Source organism: Zingiber officinale, chromosome 8A (assembly GCF_018446385.1).
Source record: "Zingiber officinale cultivar Zhangliang chromosome 8A, Zo_v1.1, whole genome shotgun sequence".
Lineage (NCBI taxonomy): Eukaryota > Viridiplantae > Streptophyta > Magnoliopsida > Zingiberales > Zingiberaceae > Zingiber > Zingiber officinale.
The window spans coordinates 21747462-21771150 of NC_056000.1; the positions used below are offsets into that span (position 1 = coordinate 21747462).

The 23689-nt window shown below is 39.2% G+C and overlaps 2 protein-coding genes and 1 pseudogene across 2 annotated transcripts; 2 read left to right on the top strand and 1 right to left on the bottom strand.

Moving 5' to 3' along the window:
* Nucleotides 1-746: 746 nt before the first annotated feature.
* LOC122007940 (protein ORANGE, chloroplastic-like) lies at nucleotides 747-10379 on the top strand. Its single transcript, XM_042563478.1, has 8 exons — nucleotides 747-1209; nucleotides 3597-3711; nucleotides 4956-5072; nucleotides 5153-5239; nucleotides 5968-6044; nucleotides 8293-8420; nucleotides 9492-9628; nucleotides 9936-10379. The coding sequence occupies exons 1-8, from the start codon at nucleotides 986-988 to the stop codon at nucleotides 10011-10013; spliced, it is 963 nt and encodes a 320-aa protein (XP_042419412.1). The 5' UTR covers nucleotides 747-985; the 3' UTR covers nucleotides 10014-10379.
* A 794-nt stretch (nucleotides 10380-11173) lies between these two features.
* LOC122013085 lies at nucleotides 11174-11315 on the bottom strand (annotated as a pseudogene).
* Nucleotides 11316-21395: 10080 nt separating this feature from the next.
* LOC122010600 (trihelix transcription factor ASIL2-like) lies at nucleotides 21396-22905 on the top strand (the record flags this gene model as incomplete). Its single annotated transcript, XM_042567118.1, has 1 exon — nucleotides 21396-22905. A coding segment is annotated over one exon (1257 nt), but the record flags the coding sequence as incomplete, so codon positions are not given.
* Nucleotides 22906-23689: the final 784 nt, after the last annotated feature.

Consider the following 23689-nt stretch of genomic DNA (forward strand, 5'->3'; position numbering starts at 1 on the left):
TACCCAAGCTATCGGACTTTCGGAAGCTAAAGAGAAGACGAAAAAGTGCTTGAAAAGCAGCTAGAGGCGCCCTCAACAACTGTTGAGGCGCCTCCACCCTCACCAGAGTGAGAGCGCCCTCAACAGCATTGAGAGTGCCCTTAATGCCCTTAGAGGCGCCCTCAACTGGGTCAAACAGACCGTTTGTGAGCGGATAAAATTTTATCCTCTTATCCCTTTGGAAGCGCCTTCAACCCCTTTGGAGGCACTCTCAAGACTCGAGATAGGATTTTCAGAGCTATATAAAGGCCCCTGGAGCTAAGAAATAATTCAATCAACTCTGTATTCAATTCCTAGCAACATCTGAGCTTTCTTAGTGTGTAAAAAAGTTTTTCCGCCTACAGTGAATGAGACGTTTCTAGTAGAGCTATTCAACCGCCTTGAATTAATAATTATCTAGGTTTTAACAAAGTCAATTGTTGAATATTCTTTTTTTCTTTTATGTTATTTTATTTTTATTTTATTATTATTATTTTAGAGTTGAAAATATGACGAGGATAATTCTTATTTTATAGATAATTCATCCCTCATTTCTTGTCCCTGCTGCATCAACATTCACTCATGGCATTCCACGTCAGTTGAGTGAATCAATTGCGCCGTGGGTAAGTGCTCAACTTGAGAACGGATTGGGCTTAGGGTATTTTGGACATTGGGTAAATAAAAGGTTTTTTTTGCATATTATTTTCGCGGTATTACTTTATTAGTGGTGGGGAATCCACTCCACTAGTGAACGCCGTCCACCATTGTGTTATCGGCGCAGCGCCCGTAGCCACAGGTGAACTCTCTGCCGGTGGAACTTGCCACTTCGATTTGTTCTGTGCTCCGTCGTCTTCTTCCCGGAGGAAGGGAAGAAGAAGAAGAAGAAGAACAGATCCAATCCCCGCTCCAGTTATCGATTCTATTTCTTCTCCCGATCCCTGTGCAGATCAGCAGAGATTAGGTAGCCATGCTGTGCTCCGGCCGAATATTGATTCCTCCCTCGAAGCCGACCATCCCTCGCCCTCCCACCTGCAGATTCGCCCTCGAGATGATGACGTGGAGGCTTAACACTCCGCATAAATTGAGGTGGAGGCGGCCGGTTGCTTCGGGCGACGCTGACGCTGCTGGCTCACCCTACCCTGTCGACGCGGCCGCCGCCGGTGGTTCGTCCACTGAGAAAAACCCTGCCGGGTAATCTTCTACCTCCTGAAACAATTGTCTCACCGAATCGTGTTATTTAGTTTTTGGAGTTTGTTTTGAATCAAGACGAGCTTTCTTGTTGACCTAATTAAATTCGGGGGGCGAGGGATGGGATGACTCTCCTGTGACTATCATTATACATTTCAAAGAAGCTATTTGGTTTCTTTGGATGAGGTGGCTTGTGTTGTTTGGTAAATGAAGCAATATTCTTGTCTACAACTTGGTAGTATATTGAGAGTTTTATCCTGATCGAATTCCTTCGTATCTTTCATCAAGACGGCTGGACCTGGAGAGTAGCCTTTTGGCTTCTCTTGATAATGTAATTCCTGTTATTTGTTGAATGAAATGAAGGAATCTTCCATTCCTTCAGGCTGCCGAACCTGGTGTGGTCGCTGCATGCCTTTTGCCAAAACACACACACACACAATTCCTCTGTTTTGATGTTATTGTGAAAATGGTAGGAGTTGATGAAGGCAAAAAGCTGTTAGCTATTTTTAAAGACAGGAGAATGGTTACACATTTTTATGTGATCCGGAGTTAGAGACATTATGGTCAAGGCAAAATTCATTCCTAAGTCACTGCCAACAACTTGCAAAGAATTTTAACTTACCTAGCTGGCACCTTCAAGAATACTATAAATTTCTTAATTGCCAAGTGTGAGCTACCTACTCTATGTGAATTATCATAAGAATTTGCCCACTTGAAATTCTCATGTTGGGGTTTCAAAATTTTCTTGTAGATATAGTATAGCATATATACAGTTCATTCCACTTGCTTCGAAGAGAAAGGAAATATTCTGGTATTTTAAATCGAAATTTGTCAGATACCTTATATATATACTGGAAATGTTTTTGCTAATTAGAGTGTATATGTTGAAAAACTTCTTACACACACACAAATATATTTAAATAAAAAATAACATCATTGACCCTATACTAATGAGAAACTACAGAAAGAAACAATGACATCCTAACTTTCCCATGCTAAATGGGTTGATTCTTTCTCATCTGGAGGTGGAGACTTGAGATGATTATCTTTGTTTTAAGAACTTATAAGAATGCTAAATGCTTGAGGTCTTGAGCTCAAGGAGATAACTCATATAAGTGGAATCGTTGAGTTTCATTGGTTTCAATGACACTATTGGGTTTAGGATCATAGGTAGAGGATGATGTGGTGGACAAGAACAAACAAATTTACATAGGTTGAAGTTAGGGCTGAGTTCTAAAGAGGATTGCAATTCTCTGGTGGAAAATAGATGCTAGAAAATGATGAAGAAAGCAATTTGAGAAATATGAAAAATATTGATAGAGCTTTTAAAACAGGATCTAGTAGTTGGAATTCATCTTGATTGTGAGGGAATTGGTCTTTATAGGTAGTAGAACTACTTCAGGGTGTGTGCGTGTGGTTAATTTAGGGCTAAGGGAGAGGGGCTTGGCTATAGGGGACAGAGATAGGGGGATTTGTCTTTGTAGGTAATAAGAGACCAAGGGGGATCTATCAAGGCTACAAGGAGAGGGTCTCGACTTCAAGCGACAGGAACAAAGAAATCGGTTTATGCAAGTTGTGGGAGAGCTGACATGACTATAAGGGATGGGGACGGTGGAGTCAGTTTCAAGCTAGCAGTGAATGAGTACCATGGCTACGGGGGGTTAGGTACAATGGAATCAATCTGCGAGAATAGCGCTGGATGAAATTGGCCAGCATTGAGGACTGTAGCTGAGGATGGGTGGGTTCTGGTTTATCAATTTTTGCCTGGGTTGGACTAGGAGGGTGGAGGAGCATACAGTTTTCTCAGTTTTGGTCAGGATTAGAACTGAGGTGGCAGCTAGAGATTAGGAATGCAGGTGAAGGCTGGAGAAATTAAGAGGAAATGAACAATTTTTGTGGTGGTGACAAAGTAGAGGAGGCTACCACTGTAGACAATAGAGATAGATGGACAGCATGGAAGAAGGAAGGGCAGGTACTACGCAGGGGTGTAGGGTTTCATGTGGAAGGGAGAAGTCTATGATGCAGAAATATGTATTTCATTGCCTACTGAAACATGGATACTATATATTTTTATATACTCTGCTTAACTAATCTAAAAACTAAGGCATCATACCTCATAATGTTCACATAATTTTATGACTAAGTCGTGTGTTCCTATTTTATATAATACTTAGCAACCTTGATTATATAACTACACTGTAGAATATTCATTCCTCTTATATGTATCTTTTTATGCATTTCTTGAGTGTAAAATCAGATATTTGATTGTTCCTACCTCCTATCGCCCTCTTCTAGATCTAAGTCAAGGAAGGTATTTATATGCATGACCTCAAAATTGAGGTATTTGTGTATCCTTATTTGATTTATTTTGGTTTTGTCTGCAAATACAGCTTTTGCATAATTGAAGGACCTGAAACAGTTCAGGATTTTGCAAAAATGGAATTGCAAGAAATTCAAGATAACATCAGAAGTCGACGGAATAAGATCTTTTTGCACATGGAGGAGGTGTGGGTTTGTTGATTTAATGAGAATTTTCAATTTAAATAAATGCCATTAATTTCTTGGATTATATTAGAATCTTTTAGATATCAAAAAGGAATAGCCATATATAAGACAATCCGTCTCAAACATTGAGAACTAATAGTTACCTGAGGTTTATAGCACTTTGCTATGTAAAGACTCATTCTTCAGCAATTAAAAAATGAGGGGGACAAGATACATAAGAAACTGCTGGACATAATCAATTAAGGCAGTAAAGATTTTATGACAATATAGTTAAAACTATTAGAACTATTGGTCATGTGACAAACTATTTTTATAAATTATGGGCATGATGGTCAAGATTGTGATATGGACTTTAGGATCTTACCATCTTGACCTAAACGATTGAGATCGTAGGTAGAATCTGAATCAGGTTGGAACCTTGCCTACTAATGATCCTATTGTATGCTTCCTCGCTGTTCATATAAAATCTTAGCTCTAACAACCTTGACTAGATGGAATATAATTATCTTTTCGTAGAATATTTTAGGCATGAAATTAACTGAAAGCCTGTATTCTTTTTGGCATCAAAACTTTTGAAAAAAAAAATACAACTATATGTGATTCTCCTAACTAGAAGAATCTCTTTTAACATTAGCTATTGCCATTCCTCTTATAAAATTGCTATCTGCTATGTGAAGATGCAGAAATATATCTCATTGTCCTTATATCTATGATATGAATTATTTCAATTATGCTTTGCGATGTGAGAATGACAAAGTTTAAATGTTTGTATTAAATTATTAAATACTACATTGAAAGTTAGTATATAAAATAAATTATAAATGTCAAGTATAGTTCTAACGAATATTTAAATAAAATAGTAAGATGCTATGATTCTATAATTCAACCTACAATCCAAGCCTATGGGCCTCTCCTATTCCTAGGTAGAAGATCCCACAATCTTGGCTATAATGGCTATAGGTCTATTTTGAAGGGTACATTTATTCCCTCTTTTTCACTCTACTACTAGATGAAAAATGGGCAAGAATCAAAAGCGCCCCTTATTTTTGTTATCATCAAAAGGGCACCCTATGTTGAAAAAATATCAAAAGTACGCCCCTTATTTTTGTTATCATCAAAAAGTCACCTCATGTTGAAAAAATATCAAAAGAGCGCCTCTTATTTTTGTTATCGTCAAAAGGGTGGCCCATGTCAAAAAAAAGCAAAAGGACATTTTCCTGAACATCTCTCTTTGATTCTTATAGGTTCGCAGGCTGAGGATACAGCAAAGAATAAAAAATGCTGAACTAGGAACCTTCAATGAGAAACAAGAAAGTGAACTTCCCGACTTTCCATCTTTCATTCCTTTCTTACCTCCCCTGGTATGACTTTGTGCAACAATTAGCTTTGTTCAGTGTACTCTCAATGCGCAACTATGTAATGCACATGCAATTGAAATCAGACACCAGCAAACCTAAAGTTGTACTATGCTACCTGCTTCACTCTCATTGGGGGAATTATCATTTTTGGTGGTCTTCTTGCACCAACTGTAAGTCCATATCAGTTATCCTTTGAACTTTCAAGCTTTGTAGCTAAGTGTGACTTGCTTTATTCTATAATAGATATACCTGCTGGCAACTATTATCCCTGATGGGAATAATGTTCAACTTTATAGAACCTGATATATCAAGCACCAATAAGTACCATCATCATGCTTCTTTCCTTAGACAAACCTGGAACCACTGATATTCAAATTAAGAAGGTCATTTATTTCGAATCCAAATGACTGACGAGTTCTAACATGTTTTGGTCATACAGAGATCTCAAGTTATTTCTCTTTAATTTCTATTAGTTGATAAATTCATTCTTTTGTATGTGCATCTTGTATTCCCTTGCAAAAATGTGTGGTTTGCTGCTTTCTTCGTTAGAATACAACACCTATAAAAATTTCTTCAATAGAGCACAAAACCCATAAAAAAATATTTTCATGTTTAAAATCAACTGGTTTTTGATCCTTAAGTAATATCAAGGGTGAATGTGACTAGATGGACCATTGATCAATTGAAAAGCTATTGACTTTATAGGTCAATATAATACTTCAATGTCTCATATACAATTTCAAGGGTGGATACATTATTTTTTTTTATTTTTTATTAAAATTTTTATGATGTACACATTTTGCATTGGATTTTTTAATTTACGTGGTTATACTCTTTTCTCTCACCTAATGTTGGTTGAACATGTTAATCTAATGACTATTTCTTGTCAATCTTCCAGCTGGAGCTCAAGTTGGGAATAGGAGGAACATCTTATGCCGACTTTATAAGAAGTGTGCATTTGCCTATGCAACTAAGGTAAGATTTTGGATGCCATAAAATGACTATATAACCTACCTAGTTTTCTTTTCTCACATTTCTCCCCTAAGTTAGAATCTCTGAAAGTGGACCTAATTATTTACTCTAAGAATGTGGAGAAATAAATTATTATTTGTTTGCGTTGAAGTGTTAAATTGACTATAGTTATTCTCTACCCTAGTTGACATGACACTAAAATTGAACCAGCAGACCACCTACTAACTGGGAAGAAAATTGATAAACTGAAAGAGATAATTAGCCTCAAACAAAGGACAAACTATCACACAAAAAAGACATTGAAAATTGTATCAATTTAAAGATAATTAGAGTACAAGACTTTAGGTCTTTCATACACTTGACTTGACGATAAATGTTAAAACAAATATTTTAAATAAATAAGATATGCTAATCTTAATTGGATTATAATTATTCTCTATTTGTTGCCAAAATAGGAATGCTAATTACTAAATGACAAAAATCAAAGGTTCTTTGTTTAACTCAATAGAGGTTCTACTAAAAATTGCATCGCAGGAGCTTATCTAAGGTGTCACTGGAGTGGTTTTTAAAATTGTAATAAGAGAGTTCTTTTACTAAGGTTGAGTTATCAGGAAGCTTATTTGAGCACTATCTTAAATACAAGTTCATCAATTGTAATTGAACTAAGGTCTTAAGATGTTGTATTTGAGTTTAACTACTTAAGGGTGTCTTGTCTTTATATACTTGTTAGGTAGTCTTTTAAAGCTAAATGGGGTATATTCTTAATTAAGTATATTTTTAATTTCATGTCACTGTGTTGTACATCTTGCTTTCTAATTGTCTAGACACACCGCTAATGATTTTTAACAGATCCACTAAAGGTGAATTTGGCAAATCATATTCATTCAGTAGAGGTCATGTTATAAAAGGGCAACCGGTGCATGAAACTCCCGCTAATACAAGGTCCCGGGGAATGATCTATTGTTGCAAGAGGCTATTTCTGACACTTGAACTCATGACCTCTAGGTCACATGACAGCAACTTTACCGTTGCGCCAAGGCTCCCCTTCAGTAGATGTCATGTATGTCAGTTAAATAATTTTCAATGTCGTCTAACCAATAAAGAAATATATTAGGGTCTATTCTACCATCAAAAGTAGAGGCATCCGATCTAACACGTGTAGATATACAATAGAAATAATTTAGTTCTTCTCTGGTCAAGGATAATTTAATTTTTGCATCATTTAACATATTGTATGTCATATGATCTTGCCTGAAAGCGAGGAAGATGATGCACTGGACAGGTGACTATGAAGTTGACGGTGCGAACACTCTTAGCTGGAAAAAAGATGACTCTAAGCAGTCATGTGTGTCAAAAAGAACATTAGCAACCGGGCCAAGGAGGGTCCTCGGCGCAGACACTCCGACGCTCGAGTCAGTGATCGATTGAACAGAAGATATGAACAGTAGTAAATGAACAATGGACGCATAGCGTTCTTATAGCGTAAGCATAGTGTTCGTGTGTACCTGCTGCTCCTATAGATAGAGACCCTCTTTTATAGTGTTAAGTTTTCTCTCTGCATGAATCTTGATTCATTGCCAAAAAAGGACAGGCCATAATGATGCTCTGACACTTTTCCCAAAATGGACCCGCAATCTCTACATTTTGCAGGGTAGAAACTTCTAATGTACAGCTTGCATAAGTGGTATTCCTTTGATTCTCTGACAGCTATCGCACAAGATGACAAGGAGGAATGTTAGATTGTTGGGTTGAGGGTTCCTTAATATGCTGAGTTGACAACCCGACCGAGTCTTTTCTGTAGTTTGATCGCATATCACTTGCAAGAACGGCCAGGTCGGATTTAAGAAATGCTATCAGGTCTTCGCTCGGCCTCTCCGTTTGGCCAAAGAGTCCGGTTGGACCAAGTGTCCAGCTTGTCCGATCTACCCATAGGTTCGATCGGCTAGACCACCCAGCTGAAATGGTTAATCGTGTTATCCCAAGTGGCGAGGAGAACTTGGCTCTGAATGATACTCATTCGGCTCGAGGTTTTGTCAATACTAAGGGACTTGGGCTTGGATCCGACCGGACCCATGGTCCGATCGGATGACCTCTCAGCCAAGACAATCATCCGTGCTCGTCCCAAGTGTTGACCCTTCCTTGATTTTGATCGCCATGTCATCCTTCCTTCTAGACTTTGACCCGACTTCGGCGGCCCACATCATTTGCCCTATCATCATATATTCAAATCTCACTGAAGTTTCCTTTGCAGTCAGGTCGATCCAATAGTAGCATCTTTCTCAGGTGGAGCTGTGGGAGTTATATCAGCTTTAATGGTGGTTGAGATCAACAATGTCAAGCAACAGGAGCAAAAGAGATGCAAATATTGTTTAGGAACTGGTAAATCTTCAAGATCCTTAGCAGTGTTCATGAAATTTATTAATTGTTTTCATCTGTATCAAACATGTGATCTGCTATTATTTCTAATGTAGGAAGAGTGTTATTCTTAAATATAAGTACAGAATAGAAAAACATCAGTTTTGCAATTGGTGTTTGTAACAAATGACAAGCGGTGTTGGGATCCCTAGTGCTTTTGATACCACTTGGTGGGATTTGAGATTGCTCTAGCAACACTTGGTGGGATTGTACATGGGCCTGTTCTTTATTTTTTTGTTGTAATTCCTTAGCTTCATTAGTGCCACTGACACTCTATTGGCACACTAGCATAATACCTTGTTATTTTGTCTGGGACCAAGCACGGATCTTCTTAAGGGTTGTCCTGGGTTTTAGCCCAACTCAAAGAATTTTTTTTAATTCCTATTGTAAAAAAGTTTTCACTATTAGATTTATTACACATTGGTTCTTTTTGTAAAAAAGATTCTTTACTTAGCCCACCCCTTCCACACCCAAAGCCCAACCCACCTTTTCCTGGATTCGTCATCTGTCCCTGTCTGGGACTGAAAAGAATGGAACTTTAAACCCTGGGTTGATTAAATATTTAGTGATATTCCCAATGAAAGGCACTAGAAACTGAGTTTGGAACTCTTGAAGGTAAACTTTTGGTAGGCGTAACTCATCCTCGCTCATTTCATATCTCACCCCTTTTCAAATGAAACGTTTGGCCTAGACCATGATGCTTCAAAGAATCTTAGTTTATTTATTGCCTTGCCATAACCCTGCTTACAAGATAGGAAGGGCATGTGTTTTCCATTGTCTCATTTGCCGAATGTAAGATATGTCGGGGTTGACAAGCTCACAATGTTTTTTTTTTAGAAAAGAAATTCAAACCTTTTCATTAAATTTTCACAAGCTGGAGAAAAGTAAATTATTTGACGAACTCAGGAAATCCTTTTTGGTTGAAGTAACTCTAGAGTTGTTTCCGTGAAATATTAAACTTAATGGACACCATATCTGCAATTCAGTTTTTCCTTGGAACTTCTTCCCCTAAAATTTTGCTCACATCATGTGCAGGATACCTTGCTTGTGCACGCTGTTCAAGCACTGGCACTCTTGTTTTAGCCGAGCCTGTTGCCACTGTTAATCCCATTGATCGGCCTCTATCACCACCTCGGACAGAGAGGTGTTCAAATTGTTCAGGTTCAGGGAAGGTGAGATATCATGACACAAAAAGCAGTTGCTTACACATATTGGCGTGCTTCATATACTCTACAAACTAAAGAGCCCCACAAATTTGCTGGTTCAAGTATTTTTCTTTTTGAAGTGATTTTATTTTTCTCAAGTGCGCCTGCTTATCTCGTTTATGTTTCTTGAAAGTAATGGTTTCAGTAAGCTTAGACAAATATGCTTATTACGCACTGGGTTTCAATCACAACAGTGTGATGATAACTTGTCCTTGAAACTACAAAGTTACTTATCAAATCTGAACAGGAAGGGCTCACACTAGTGATTTTGTAGGTTATGTGCCCAACATGCCTATGCACAGGGATGGCCATGGCCAGCGAGCACGATCCTCGCATCGATCCATTTGATTAGATCTCTCAAGTCTCATTTCAGCATGCAATGAGTTGGTTTACCACTGTTTTCACTTGGCAAGTGGATTGCCTGGGCAGGCCTCGTGCCGCAGTTATTTCTTCAATCCAACTACGCAGTACTTAGTTCATACAGGCGTTCAAAAATATACCAGTGTGAGTATATATGCATGCGGAAGCTAATCTCAATTCTGGATGTTTACACCATCAAACTGGAGTCGTGTGTTTTTATCAGTGAATTAGTGTTGTAGTTTGCAATAAAAACCTTGGGAGTTCAATCGCAATAGACTTTATGTAGTTAATTTTATGATTGCTTCTGCTGTGCCAGTGAGGATGCTTACAATATATACAATATATTTAAATTTCAAAAGGCTCTCTATCTAGTTATTTTAGTATTGTTAATATTGTGAATTGCACATGGTATCAAAGTTAAATTTGATTGCACTTATTTTTATTATCTTGTGGTGTGGTATGGTATAGTGATTATTCAAAGTTTGAATTTTTTTAGAGATAAATATTCTGGAATTTTGGATTTACCTAGTAGGCGAAATAAGGGAAGACGGTCCATCTATTATACGCGGGTTAAAAATTAAAAGAACGCTCCATATTTGAAGACTTGTCAAATGGATATTTCTTTGGTAAAAATTGTCAAAAATGTGTCACATCATAATTTTTTAATCCTAAAAATATACTTACTTTTATTATTAGAGTAGCTAAATACAATGTGATAAAATATAATATTTCATTTAATCAAAATTATTATACATAGAATATTATATCAAAATATTTTAATCAACTTAGTTTAAATTATTTAAATTATATTAAAATTTTACAGCAGCTACTTTGTAAGGACAGATGCCTAAGTAGTTATTGTATAGTTGTAACGGTCTTTGATAGTGCTACCCTACTGTAACAATATTTTATAGTAATATAATAGTTACTAAATAGCTTTTAAAAAAAATTAAAATGATTTTGATCGAGTTAAAATAATTTTAATGGAGTTTAAGAAATTTTGATAAGTTGGTAAAAAAAATATTTTGATATAATAGTATTATAGTAGCTAATTTGTAATTATTACTAGTCAATCATGTATACGTGTTGTATAAGTAATATAATGCATATATATGCGTAAAGCAGTACCTTAGATTTATAAATTAGATTTTGTAAAGATGTGTCAGATCTATACAGTAGTATAATGCAAGGATGACTCTCCCTCACAAAAAATAATTTAATTTTTTATATCAAATATTAAACTGGTAAAAACAAATATTACATTTGATTTTAGTCAAAAGGTCGAAAAAAGTATACTTTCTAACGTAGTCGGTTCAAGATATTTATAGAAGTTTCTCTACTTATGGTATTGTCAATTCTAAGATATGAGACTAAAATAAATCATGACAATGCATAATTTGTGATACGGTGATAAAGAAGAGCTCTACCAAAGAAGGGTCAAAGGGGGGAAAAGCCAACTAACGTAGAGGTCAAAGTCAAAAATAGTCAAAGACCCTAATTGGCCGATTGGACCATACCATTGGAAGCCCCCGGTCGGCCAGGCGAGGATGTCAAACGACCATCCTCCGGTAGCAGCGACTGGAGTTAAGAGGTAAGCGACAGTCCACGGCAGGCCAACCCTCGCTGATCGAGCGGCACGACCAATCGGACAAAGATAACTACTGACAGTCGGGAAGTAGAGAAGGGGACAAGCCAAAAGCTCTGAACGACATGACCGAATAGGGATAGCTAGTCCGAGCAGAATTCGGTCGGCTTAGAGTGGGACCCAGTTGCATATTTCATCGTATCCTTTTGGAGGTTAGTGTCATTAACAATAGAACATGTCTAATAGGCAAATCGTACTTTAGAAACTTCCTTCTTGTCATATCAGAGATTTGCGCACTCACTTAAGGAAATGTATCAAGGATATTTTTTGACTTGTCTTTTCCTAAAATGTTTTGGAAAATATGTGTATGCTTTGGGATGTGTCCCAACACTACAGTGACACTATTAAAGGGGGGTTCCCACAGAAAGCGTTAAATATGATCCTGTTCAAAAGTAGAGAAGATGGCAATATGAGGACGTGGCTGTAAGGTTGACTAAGCGGCGACTTCGTCATATCCTGCAATACAAAAGGCGTTAGTGCCTGTAGGTCCCTTGCGGCGTGCAAGAGGGGGTGAATTGACATACACAATTAATCAAAAAATACCTTTCTCAAATAATCGAGCTTTAAACAATTACACACTTAAAGAAATATTATAGAATAAAAACGAGTACGAGACAAACAATTTACTTGGTTGACAATCAGAGAATTACTATTCCAAAATAAATAAGCTCACTATAAAGATTTCCTTCTCGAACAAAACGTCGGAGGTGAAGAAGCCTCATACACAGAAATGAAGCTTCGAGCGAAAAATGGAAAGAGATTTGAAATACAAGTGTGTTGTTCGAAAAGGAGAAGCCCACTGGTCGAAACTGACCGTTTGTTGATGTGGCACAGTCTCCCAGTGTGGCAAATCTCATCCTCTCGCGAACAACTATGTAATAGACGTGGGGATAAAATTTTATCCCACTTCGAACGCCCGAACCCACTCCGGGCGCTCGAACCCTTGTTAATGCTAATCCACAACGTCGAGGAGTTGAGGGGCTCCAGCTGGACCAAAGTGGTCTGGGCACTAGGAGTAGCTCTAGGCACCCGGAATAGCTCCGGCTCTTGGACACAAGTTAACTCCCAGTTGACTTTTTGCCCGGGCTTCCGCTCATACTCCGCTCACTTGGGTGATTTCAACCATCCGGAATTAGGCTTACCCGAACCAATCTTCTGGCATTTTCAAACAATCTTTCGTTCTGACTTCTCGTCCCTCGGAAACACCGTGCACTTTCTTCTCATCAGCCAGCGTACTCTTCCGCAGCATCTCGTCCCTCAGACACACCAAACCCATCGACTCCTTCCCATGTCATCCTTCTTGCTAGCTGCATCTCTCGCTCGACTTCTTGTACTTCTAAGTTCCTGCACACTTAGACACAAGAATCAAAATATAACAAGATCTAACTTGACTTGGTTGATCACATCAAAACTACCATGGGGTACTTACAGTACCGAGCCAGGAAAAGGTTCTCGGTGTTGGCTCTTCGATACTCAAGTCAGTTTTTGACACAGTGGAGAATAATAAGAATGTTATAGCAAAGAGTGTGTCGAATAACAAAGTTGCGAAGAAGTAGTGCTCTTTTAAAAAAAAATGTGGAACCGCCACATCAGCGGCCCCCCTAGAGCCGGTCCCACGGATATGGAGGGAGGTAAATGCAGGTACACAGGTGGAAAGTGCATGGCGAAAACGTTAACCCCAGGCAGTGACACCCCGGGGATCGACCCCTGAACCTTTCAGCCACAGAACCATGCACTCCCCATCTGTGCTACGCCTTGGGGACAAGAAGTAGTGCTCTTTTAAGTGGTTATTTGATGTGGACATTTTGTCAAAATAAACGGCGCCTACTCGGACTTGAAAAAGTAAAGTGTCCAGCTCGAACAACTTCGAATAGTAAAAAAAGTGAAACATATTGGGTAGAAGGGGAATCCCGTACAGACGAAATAATACCACAACTCTGCATAGTAGTCTAAAGTAATTAGGCATTAATTAATACAATGGAATGTGAAAATATTTATAAACTTCCAAGAAAAAGGGATGGATGGGAAAGCGTAGGCCGGCAAAGAACTAGTCTTTAAAAAAAGGAAAGAAAGTTGTCTAGAGGCATATGGGGCAAGCATAAGCAGAGGGGATGACGATTATGATTTGGTAATCGTCAGGAATGTAGCAGGTCAATTTCATTTGATCTACCTCATTACCATTAAAATTAGACAAGGTGGAGGTGCACTATAGTCTGGTGACAACCGGGGAAGGAAGGGGGGATGCACCATGAAATAAGAGGAAGAAATTGGAGATTGAAAGGGAGAAAGAGAGGAAGCTTATTGGAGAAGGATCGTCGACGACAAGCAAAGGATTGAGAGCATAGAAATGAGTGAGAGGAAGACGAAGGCAATACACGAAAGAAGAAGGAGACGACTGTTAGGATCGTCGTACTCAGCTAGAGGGGGGTGTGAATAGCCGACCCAAATCGTTCGTTTCTTTCTACAAATCAAGATTAGCGCAGCGGAAATAAACAATAGAAACGACAACGGAGAATAGCAAACCTCAAACTCGTCGATGTAACGAGGTTCGGAGATGAAACTCCTACTCCTCGGCGTGTCCGTAAGGTGGACGAAGCCTATCGATCCGTCGGTGGATGAGTCCCCGGAAAATCGGCTAATAAGAACACTCCTTCTGGGTGGAGAAACCTCGCCACAGAAACTTCTTGCAACAGCAAGAAAGGTGTACAAAAATACAGCACAAAACAGAAGACAATATGAATGTACAAAACAAGGCTTGCCTACTGTTCTTGTCGACTGGAATCCGAAGCAGCAACTTCAGGAAACTCACAGCAGCAGCTGATCAGTCGAGGAAAGCTCACCCGAAGCTTCAAGAAGGAGCTCACACGAAGCTTAGTAAGCTAAGAACTCAGCAAAGCTCGATCACAGTCAGGAGTAGGAAGAAAAAAAAAGAAGAATCACTTTTTAAAGCCCTTATAACCTGCACTGCACCTGCTAAGAATAGAAGACAGAAGACTAGCCGTTGTGAGCCAACGGCTAGTTCTGGACCGATCAGGCTGAAGCCTGATCGGTCCAGGGAACCTCTGATCGGTCCTGGGGACCGATCAGGCCCCAGTCTGATCGGTCCCCGGACCGATCCCACCTTTCTGTAAGAGAGGTGGATGCGTCTCTAATCGATCGTGGAGACCTATCAGACTCCCTGCTGATCGGTCTCCAGACCGATCAGATGACTTACAGAACCTTTCTGTTTGTTATCTGATCGGTCACCAGACCGATTAGATACTCAGGCGTATCGCTGGATCGGTCACCTGACCGATCCAGGTTTAGAGCTCCAGCCCTAAACCCTAAATGGTCCTAAGAACGAGCTACCGAGCCCTCTCCGTGCCAAGTCTCCATACTTGGACTTTTCCCGTGCCAAGCTCCCTGCTTGGACTTTTCACCAGATGTCTGGTCAACCTTGACCTATCTGGATTTTCCTTGCCTGGCTTCACTCACCAGGACTTTCAAACTGCCTAGCTTCACTCACTAGGTCTTTCCCTGCCTGGCTTCACTCACCAGGTCTTCCCAACTGCCTAGCTTCACTCACCAGGACTTTCTCCAATTGCCTGGGTTCACTCACCAGGACTTTCACTTTCACCTAGCTTCACTCACTAGGATTTTCACCTGGCTTCACTCACCAGGATTTCCTGACTGCCTGGCTTCACTCACCAGGACTTTCCGAACTGCCTGGTTTCACTCACCAGGACTTTCCGAACTGCCTGGTTTCACTCACCAGGACTTTCCGAACTGCCTAACATCCCAGTTAGGACTTCCCTGTCAAGTATCTGGTCAACCTTGACCTACTTGACTCTTCTTCATCCAACCTGATCAGACCCTGATCAGTATCTCTCCGCATAGACAACTGCACCTGCATTGTCCATGTCTACATGTCTTTTTGTATTGTCAAACATCGAAACCATGAACAAGGTTTACGCTTGGTCAACTAGGTCAACCTTGACCTACTGGAAATTGCACCAACAACGACGAGTTTAAAAACCCTAGACGCGGCATTCCCGAAGGAGACGACGAGTTTAAAAACCCTAGACGCGGCATTCCCAGGCCATCTGATCAAGAGTTTTGGAAAATGAGACTCAATCTGAGCCGTTAAATTTGAAAAGGCAGCCATCGCATCAAATCTAAACAGTCGCTTGTCACATTACATATGCAGCGCCAGGGAAAAGCGACATATGACATTTGATTACAGATGACATTAATGAGGAGGGAGAGCACATGATTAAAGAGCATGACCAAGTGTGCTTTGCATTAATGATTAGGGATTTTAATGATTTTCGAGAAATTATGGTGACGTCAGCGTCAATTAAAAGGCACTACGTGGGGGGTGAGCGGTCAGAGTAGAGATCAAAAGGAAGTTAAAAAATGATTAAGTGTTGGCCATGATAGATCCGAGCGGCATCAATCCTGCGTATGAATAACCGATCGGGATATTGATCAGAAAAAATACAAAGATGGCTAAAAGTGTCTATCATAGGCGAGCGACAGCTCTAAACCCTAGCATCTCTGATAGGAGAAAAGGCAACTTCTCGACAAACGATAAGAGGCAAGAGGAGTGAATGTCATAACCGAGTGGAGGCTCTAAACCCTAGAGCGCCAGACCAGAAAGAGAGCAGCTTCTTAAAGAATGGTTTAAATGTTGATTGTGGTAGTCGAGTGGTGGCTCTAAACCATAGTGTGTCCGGTCGGCGAGTGTGTTCAAGAAGAACATTAAAAGTCCAGTTAGTGGGACTTACAACCTCCTTTGACTAGACTTAAGGGAAAGACTTGTGATATGATGATGAAGAGGAGCCCCACCAAAAAAGGGTCAAAGGGAGAAAAAGCCTGCTAACGCGGAGGTCAAGGTCAAAAATGGTCAAAGGCCCTGGTCGGCCAATAAGACCGGACCATCGAGAGCCCCCGGTCGGCCGAGTGTGGATGTCGAACGACCATCCTTATGTAGCGGCGACTGGAGTTAAGAGGTAAGCGATAGTCCACCGAAGACCAACCCTCACCGATTGAGCATCATGGCCGGTCGGACAAAGGTAACCACTAACGGTCGAGAAGCAGAGAAGGGGCAAGCTAGAAGCTCCGAACGACACAACTGAATGGGGACAGCCAGTCCGAACGAAATTCGATCGGCCTACAGTGGGACTCAACTGCGTATCTCATCATACCCTTTTGGAGGTCAGTGTCACTGACAACAGAGCATGTTCAGTAGACAAATCGTACTTTAGAAGCTTTCCGCCTGTCACAATAGATATTTACGCGCTAGCTTAAGGAAAAGTATCAGCGACACTTTTCGACTTGTCTTTTCCTAGGACACTTTGGAAAATATGTATATGCTTTGAGATGCGTGCCCAGACATTACAGTGACACTATAAAAGGGAGATTCTCATTTACAGACAGAGGTATGTGCAACTGTGTTATTCGACGCGTTCTTTGCTACAACATTCTTTCTGTTCTCCACTGTGCCGAAAACTAACTTAAGCGTCGGAGGATTAACGTCGGGAACCCCTTCCCAGCTTGTCACTAATGCCTTTTGTGTTGTAGGACCGCGCATAGTCACCGCTTAGTTAATCCCACAGCTACATCCCCAGCTTGCCATCTTCTCCGCTTTCGAACAAGATCAATTTTTATATAAAAAATAATCACATAAAATTACTAATAATGTAGTCGGTCCAGATAGCATGAAAATCGAAACTAAACAATGATAAAACAATGCAATAATTATAATCACTCACAGTGATCATCTCCCGAAGTCGCAACTGAAGACCCACCAGAGACGCCGCTGCTTCTGTCGTCGAGAAGATCACCACACGGAACCTTCTCGAACTCTTCCACGAACCAAATCCCAGCCTCTGGGTGTTCTCGCTGCTCATCGATCCCTCGCAAAGCTCTCTGATCACCTCCACAGCGCTCGCTCGTCGATCCCTCTGCTGCGCTCCACACACTGATCACGATTTCTCTTGGACACCATCTTATATAGCTAGTAAAACATCAGTTACCAACCGATGCTTTGATGGCTAGCTTTCAATGGAGGAAGATGAAGGATCGACACCCCTTCATCTTCCCGACGTTGCAACTAATGTAACGTCTAACAAATAAGTTTTACAAGATCAATTTTTATATAAAAAATAATCACATAAAATTATTAATAAATCTTAAAATTATTTTTAGTATGAAAAATAAGAATATTAATATAATTTTGTTTTGAACTTTACTAAAATTAGTTAATATTGAGTTCAGATTTTTTTAATAAAATAATAAAATAAGACGGGAAGTATGATAAAATAAGACTGAAAGTATGATTATTCTTGCGATAAATAGGATGTGAGACCTTTTTTTCCATTTTTGCTAGCTTGTGTCTATTATATGGCTATTACAGCTTGTATACCTACGGTGCATGATGCATCGTGGTCCGTGGGCGACTGAGTTTAAGCTGTATGAGTTAAGGGCTCTTCTAGAACATGAACTGTCTGTCTAGCAATCCAATTTAACAAAAGAAATTGTAAGGTGAGCAGAGGGGGAAGTCTTAGGAAGGTTTCACTCCGGTGCTAGCTTACAAGTGAAGTGCATTGTAGGTCATGGCGCCTAGGCCCCTAATTTTATTAGGACATGATTAATTAATTAAAGACATTGAAAGAATTAAATTGGTATTATTAATATTAATTAATTATAATTATCTTATTAATTGAAAGGAGTCTTGATGCAATGGTAAAATTATTATCATATGATCAAAAGGTCACGAGTTCAAATTTTAGAAACAATCTCTTGCAAAAAAAAAAAAAACATTTAAGATTACGTACAATTCATTATCCATTTCACTTTCTATTTTTACTTACATCTAACTTTATTTACTTATTAATTACCTACCATAGTTTAATATGAGATTTTATTTATCTTAAATATAATTTATTTTTTAATTGATATATTTCTTTTTTTATTATTATCTAATTCCATCTTATTTTACAAGTAGTAATACTCATCTTATAAAACATAATAAACTCTTTTCTTCTTGATATTTCTTAAAAATCTTAATCATTTTCTCATCAGAACATTGTGTCCTTTTCTTTTTCTCATATATGATTCTATATGTTTTTTCTTTCTCGCTCATGATACTTTTAGAGAACACCCTTCTCTTTCCTTACCAATTTCTTTCTCGCTCTTTTTTTTTTTTCTTCCTCGATAATATAATATGAATTAGAGATTTTTTATCCATAAAATACAAAATAAAATGCTTTAGTAAATTAACGTTTAGTTTGTATTTTCCACATTATTTTCTATTTTTATTTTCTGAGAAAATGAAAAATACGTTTGGTTTGTATTTTTCAAGTTCGTTTTCTAGAAAAAGACAGAGCATTTTCTAAGAAAATAAAAAAAATAATTATTTTTAAAAAAAATTAGAAAATACTATTTTTTGAAAATAAAAATACAAACAAATCAAACATTCATTTCAAAATTAAAATTAATAAAATCTTATTTATTTACATTATGAAGATTAAATAATTTAATAATTTTATTATAAAAAATAAAATTTTTATCAAAATACCAACTAGAAAATTAAAATTTTTATAAAAATTTATTTTTTTAAAAAAATAATAATATTTAATTTTTTTTAAATATATATATACATTTAAATGTATCATTTTCAATCTCAAATTTAAATGAAAAATGAAAATATTAAAGAAAATTTAAAAATATGTTAAAGAACGTTGTTTTTTTTAATTTTTTACCTAGGGCCACGATTAATCTTGAGACAGAGCATTCACATCAGATACTCTATTCAAATATTTTACCTTAAATTTGGATAAGGTAGTTAAAATTTTTTTACATCAGCTACCCTATCGATTCCCTAAATTATATATTTATGAATAGTACTTATCTAAATTTAGGGAATGAATTCCATTCTCTAAACATTATAGAGGAGAGAGAAGAAATAGAGAAGCTGATATATGATGTATTAATAAGTGGATATCCAAATTTAATAAAGTAATTTTTTTACCTTAAATTATATATTTTGGATAGGAAAATTAATGTGGATGGTCTTCGACAGTCCTGGTGCATTGCGTGAGATGTCTCCATCCAATGGTCTAAATTGTGTCTCTGCCTCTCTCACTAATATGATACAGAAACAAAATACTAAAAAAAAATAAATTTAAATTTCAAATAAAACAGATATTTCAAAAATTTAAAATTTAGTTAATAGACGAATTAAAGAGGTAAAAAAATGTCTTCATCTAAAATCGCATAATGGTAAGGCTTCCGCATGATGTTATAATTGAGTATTATAACATATTATTGGTGTTAAAATTAATATAAGGCGCATGTTAATTCCAAAGGTTTCTTTTATAAAAAAACTTTTGCTCACGCACTGCTAGGTCCAGAGGTATTAAAACATTATTTAAAAAACCAATTAATATCTCATATATATCATGCCTTCAAACTTTATTAAAAAAAATCAATTAATATCTCATATATACAATGTCTGATATAAAATCTTACCTTTAGATAATTCGGAATAAATAATAAAGATATATTTAAATCTGTTACCATCTTAAAAAAAAATTATAGGACATAAAATAATGAATATAATCAAAGCCCTCTAACTTAATTAATAGATTTCAACTAAAATCGATCGAAATCTCACATAATCAAGTTCGCATTAGGTTCGATATGAATTTATATCAAATCCACGTTGGGCCTGATAAAATCATATTAGACCCAACGTGAGATTTCGATCAAAATCTATTAATTGATCCAGAGAACTCTGATTGTACACATTTCAAGTTATGTGGATTCCTGAGGTTGCAAGGAGTTCAAATATGTCTTCTAATATTTATTTAGGATTCTTTTAAGGTGGAATTTTATTTCAGGTCCAATGTATATGAGATATTAGTCTATTCTGATCTGAAATGAGTGTAATAAGAGTTCTCTAAGTCAATAAGTGAGTTTTGACCGAAACTCACTAATTGACCTAGAGGGCTCCGATTGTCCTTATTTCAGGTCTTGTAGATTTCTAAAGGTGATAAGAAATTCAAATATGTTATTCATTATTGTTTTTTATTTTTCCTGATGAAAGTGTTTTGAAAAAAATATATTTGAGTAGAATAAATTGATAGGTGAGAGAGAGATTAACTTTCTCTGAGTGGAGAGAGGAGAGAGAGATTTAGATTGTTATCTTTTGATAAATTGTTGAATTAAATTGGCGGTGTATTTTTAAAAGTCTAGATTTCTAAGTCAATAAAAAAATGAATTAAGGGATAAATCACTTATAATTATGATCGAATTATGTCCATGATTAAATTATAATTGATTATAATCTCTCCTTAGATTTATCATCCTTTATATTATCATTTGAATTAGGACGAATGACGAGATGTCATCGGTAGAGAGGTAGCCTCCGGCTACTCATTCTAACTTAAATAAATTATAATGTGAGTGACGGTGAATTTAGAAAGAGATGTTTATGATGCAATGAATGCTTTAACACGCATAGATGTTCTAAGGAAATAGTCTCACCAGCTTGCCTACGGGCTCAGCACCGACCCCGGTTCAGACTTCCCTCCTCCCCGGTCAGGACACCGCCTCCGCTTGCACCCAACCCAAACCCAAATCCAAATTAGCGACGCGGCTCGAGTCCATCCCTATTAGCCCTCGCCGTCTCTCGGGCGGCGCGCCCGCTCGCACCACGCCGCTGGTGCGCGCGCGGCACCGTAAGCCGCCCACGGGCGGTGCCCCGACTCACCACCAAACAAACCCCATCATGAGCCCCCATGGCCATCACCGCCGTCCCCTCCTTTCCTCATCGCTGCCTTTGCCGTCTACTCCTCCTTCATGGCCGCCGCCGCCGCCGCCGCCGCAGCAGCAGCAGCAACACCCTCCTCCCTGAAGAGGAACACTCCCTCGTCCATTGCACTAGCCGCGTCCGCCGCCTCCGTTGCAGCATCCCCTTCTCCATCCTTTTCTCCGTCGCCGCCCCCCGACCCTGACAGATCGCCCTCCCCGTTTCCTCCCCCGCCCTCCGCTCCTTCTCCTCCACCCTCGTCCTTTGCTGCCGTCCCCTCTCGCCGCCTGGCCGCCCCCATATGGACCCAGGACGAAACCCTCGCCCTCATCGACGCCTACCGCGAGAAGTGGTACGCCCTCCGCCGCGGTAACCTCCGGGCCAATCACTGGCAAGAGGTCGCCGAAGACATCTCCGGCCGCTGCTCCTCCGGGACCTCCTCGCCGAAGACGGCCGTTCAGTGCCGCCACAAGGTTGAGAAGCTCCGCAGGCGCTATCGAAGCGAGCGTCACAAATCCCTCCATCTCGACCCCTCGCTCTTGCCAGCTTCCTCCTGGATTTATTTCCGCAAGATGGATGCCATGGAACACGGAGGCAACGGAGGAGTCGGCGGACCTCGTCGTCCTTCTGCACCGCCTCCTTCCGCCGCCCCATCCCTGCCTCCCTCTGACAACGATGATGACGACCAAGAGGAGGAGCGCGGCGGGCTCCTCAGCGGAAACAGCAGTACGCTTCACCGCCTCATGGGCAACGGCGGCGGAACTATTGGGGAGCTCCGGTTCAAGATACCCAAGGCGGTGCGGTCAAAGGTCTACAGAAGTGTGCATAGACCGCCCCCCGGCCCTGACACGAATCATAACCCTACGCCCCGCATCTTCAAGGGATGCGGCGGCGGCCGGCCGGCGACGGAGGGAATGTGGCCGAAGGTGCATAAGAAAATCCGCCGCCACAGAATGGATTCAGAATCGAGCGCAATCAGAGAGATGATTTCGGCCGTAAGGATGCTTGGGGATGGATTCCTGAGAATAGAGCAGATGAAGATGGAGATGGCACGGGAGATAGAGAAGCTGAGAATGGAAATGGAATTGGAACGCACTGAACTTATACTTGATACACACCGGCGCATCGTCGATGCTCTTCTGAAAGGCGTCTCCGGCAAGAAGCGGGCTAAAGTCTCGCCGGAGGATTGACAAGGTCCTAGCTTTCTTAGCTTCTGACTTCTTTTCTGTTTAACTTACAATGTTTGACGTAGAATCTGGTAGTGGTTGAATGCTCTACTTTGACGTAATGACTGGTAGTTTGCTATTTGTTTGTTCTTCTTACTTCCTAGCTTTTGGCCATGGAGCCATGTGTAGTAGTTAGTTCTTTCTGGAAATCGACTTAACATATGTTATCTCCCATTGTTGATATGATATCGTAAATTAAGTTTTTGCTTTCTTGGTATGAGTTCTTGCATTCATTGAATTCTCCAGAACCTCAATCTTACTTTGATTTGCTTACTAGTTACTGCATGTGTTTACTTTGGTGTTGTATTGACTTAAGGGTCAGGGTCCAATTAGATAGAGATAAATCTATTATCTGCCTGATAGAAGTCAGAACAATGTGGGCTACATTGCACTGGGAATTTTATATTGTCTCTTTTCTGCCTTTCTCCTGTTCATTGTTTTTTGAGATGCTGCTAAGCATAAGAGAGAGAATTTCAATGACATTTTTCTCTTATGAGGACAATCTCATTGGGTTTAACACCTGGGAAAATATGTTTACATTTCAAAATCAGGTGCATTTACTTCATACTTGGCAGTTTCCAGCTTGTGTTACACAGTGAACTCCGTGGATCTGTCTGCTTTGTAAATTGTAACTTGAAGAAAAAGAGGAGATTTTGTCATCCTAATTGTTCCTTGATTTTTTTCTCTCTTAGTGGAGTTTGGTCTCTAGATGTTCTGTAGTTCTTGATTCTTTTATCAAACCCCTAATGTCTGCAAACAGATCGGACTATAATCCAAATGTCAAATAAATGCTATTTTAAGATTTTTTACATGGGTTTACATGGTGACGAGTAATAGCGTTCGGAGATGAAAACTATTAGAGATGTGTGATTATTTTCTCAATGAATGATGCTAAAGTGAATGGTATTATAGAGACACTCGTGATTCTAATAATCTTATCATCCTCTTCGTTGCTAAGTGATGTGGGCCGAATCTCCCGTCTTGCTCCCAGTCCTCCTGGT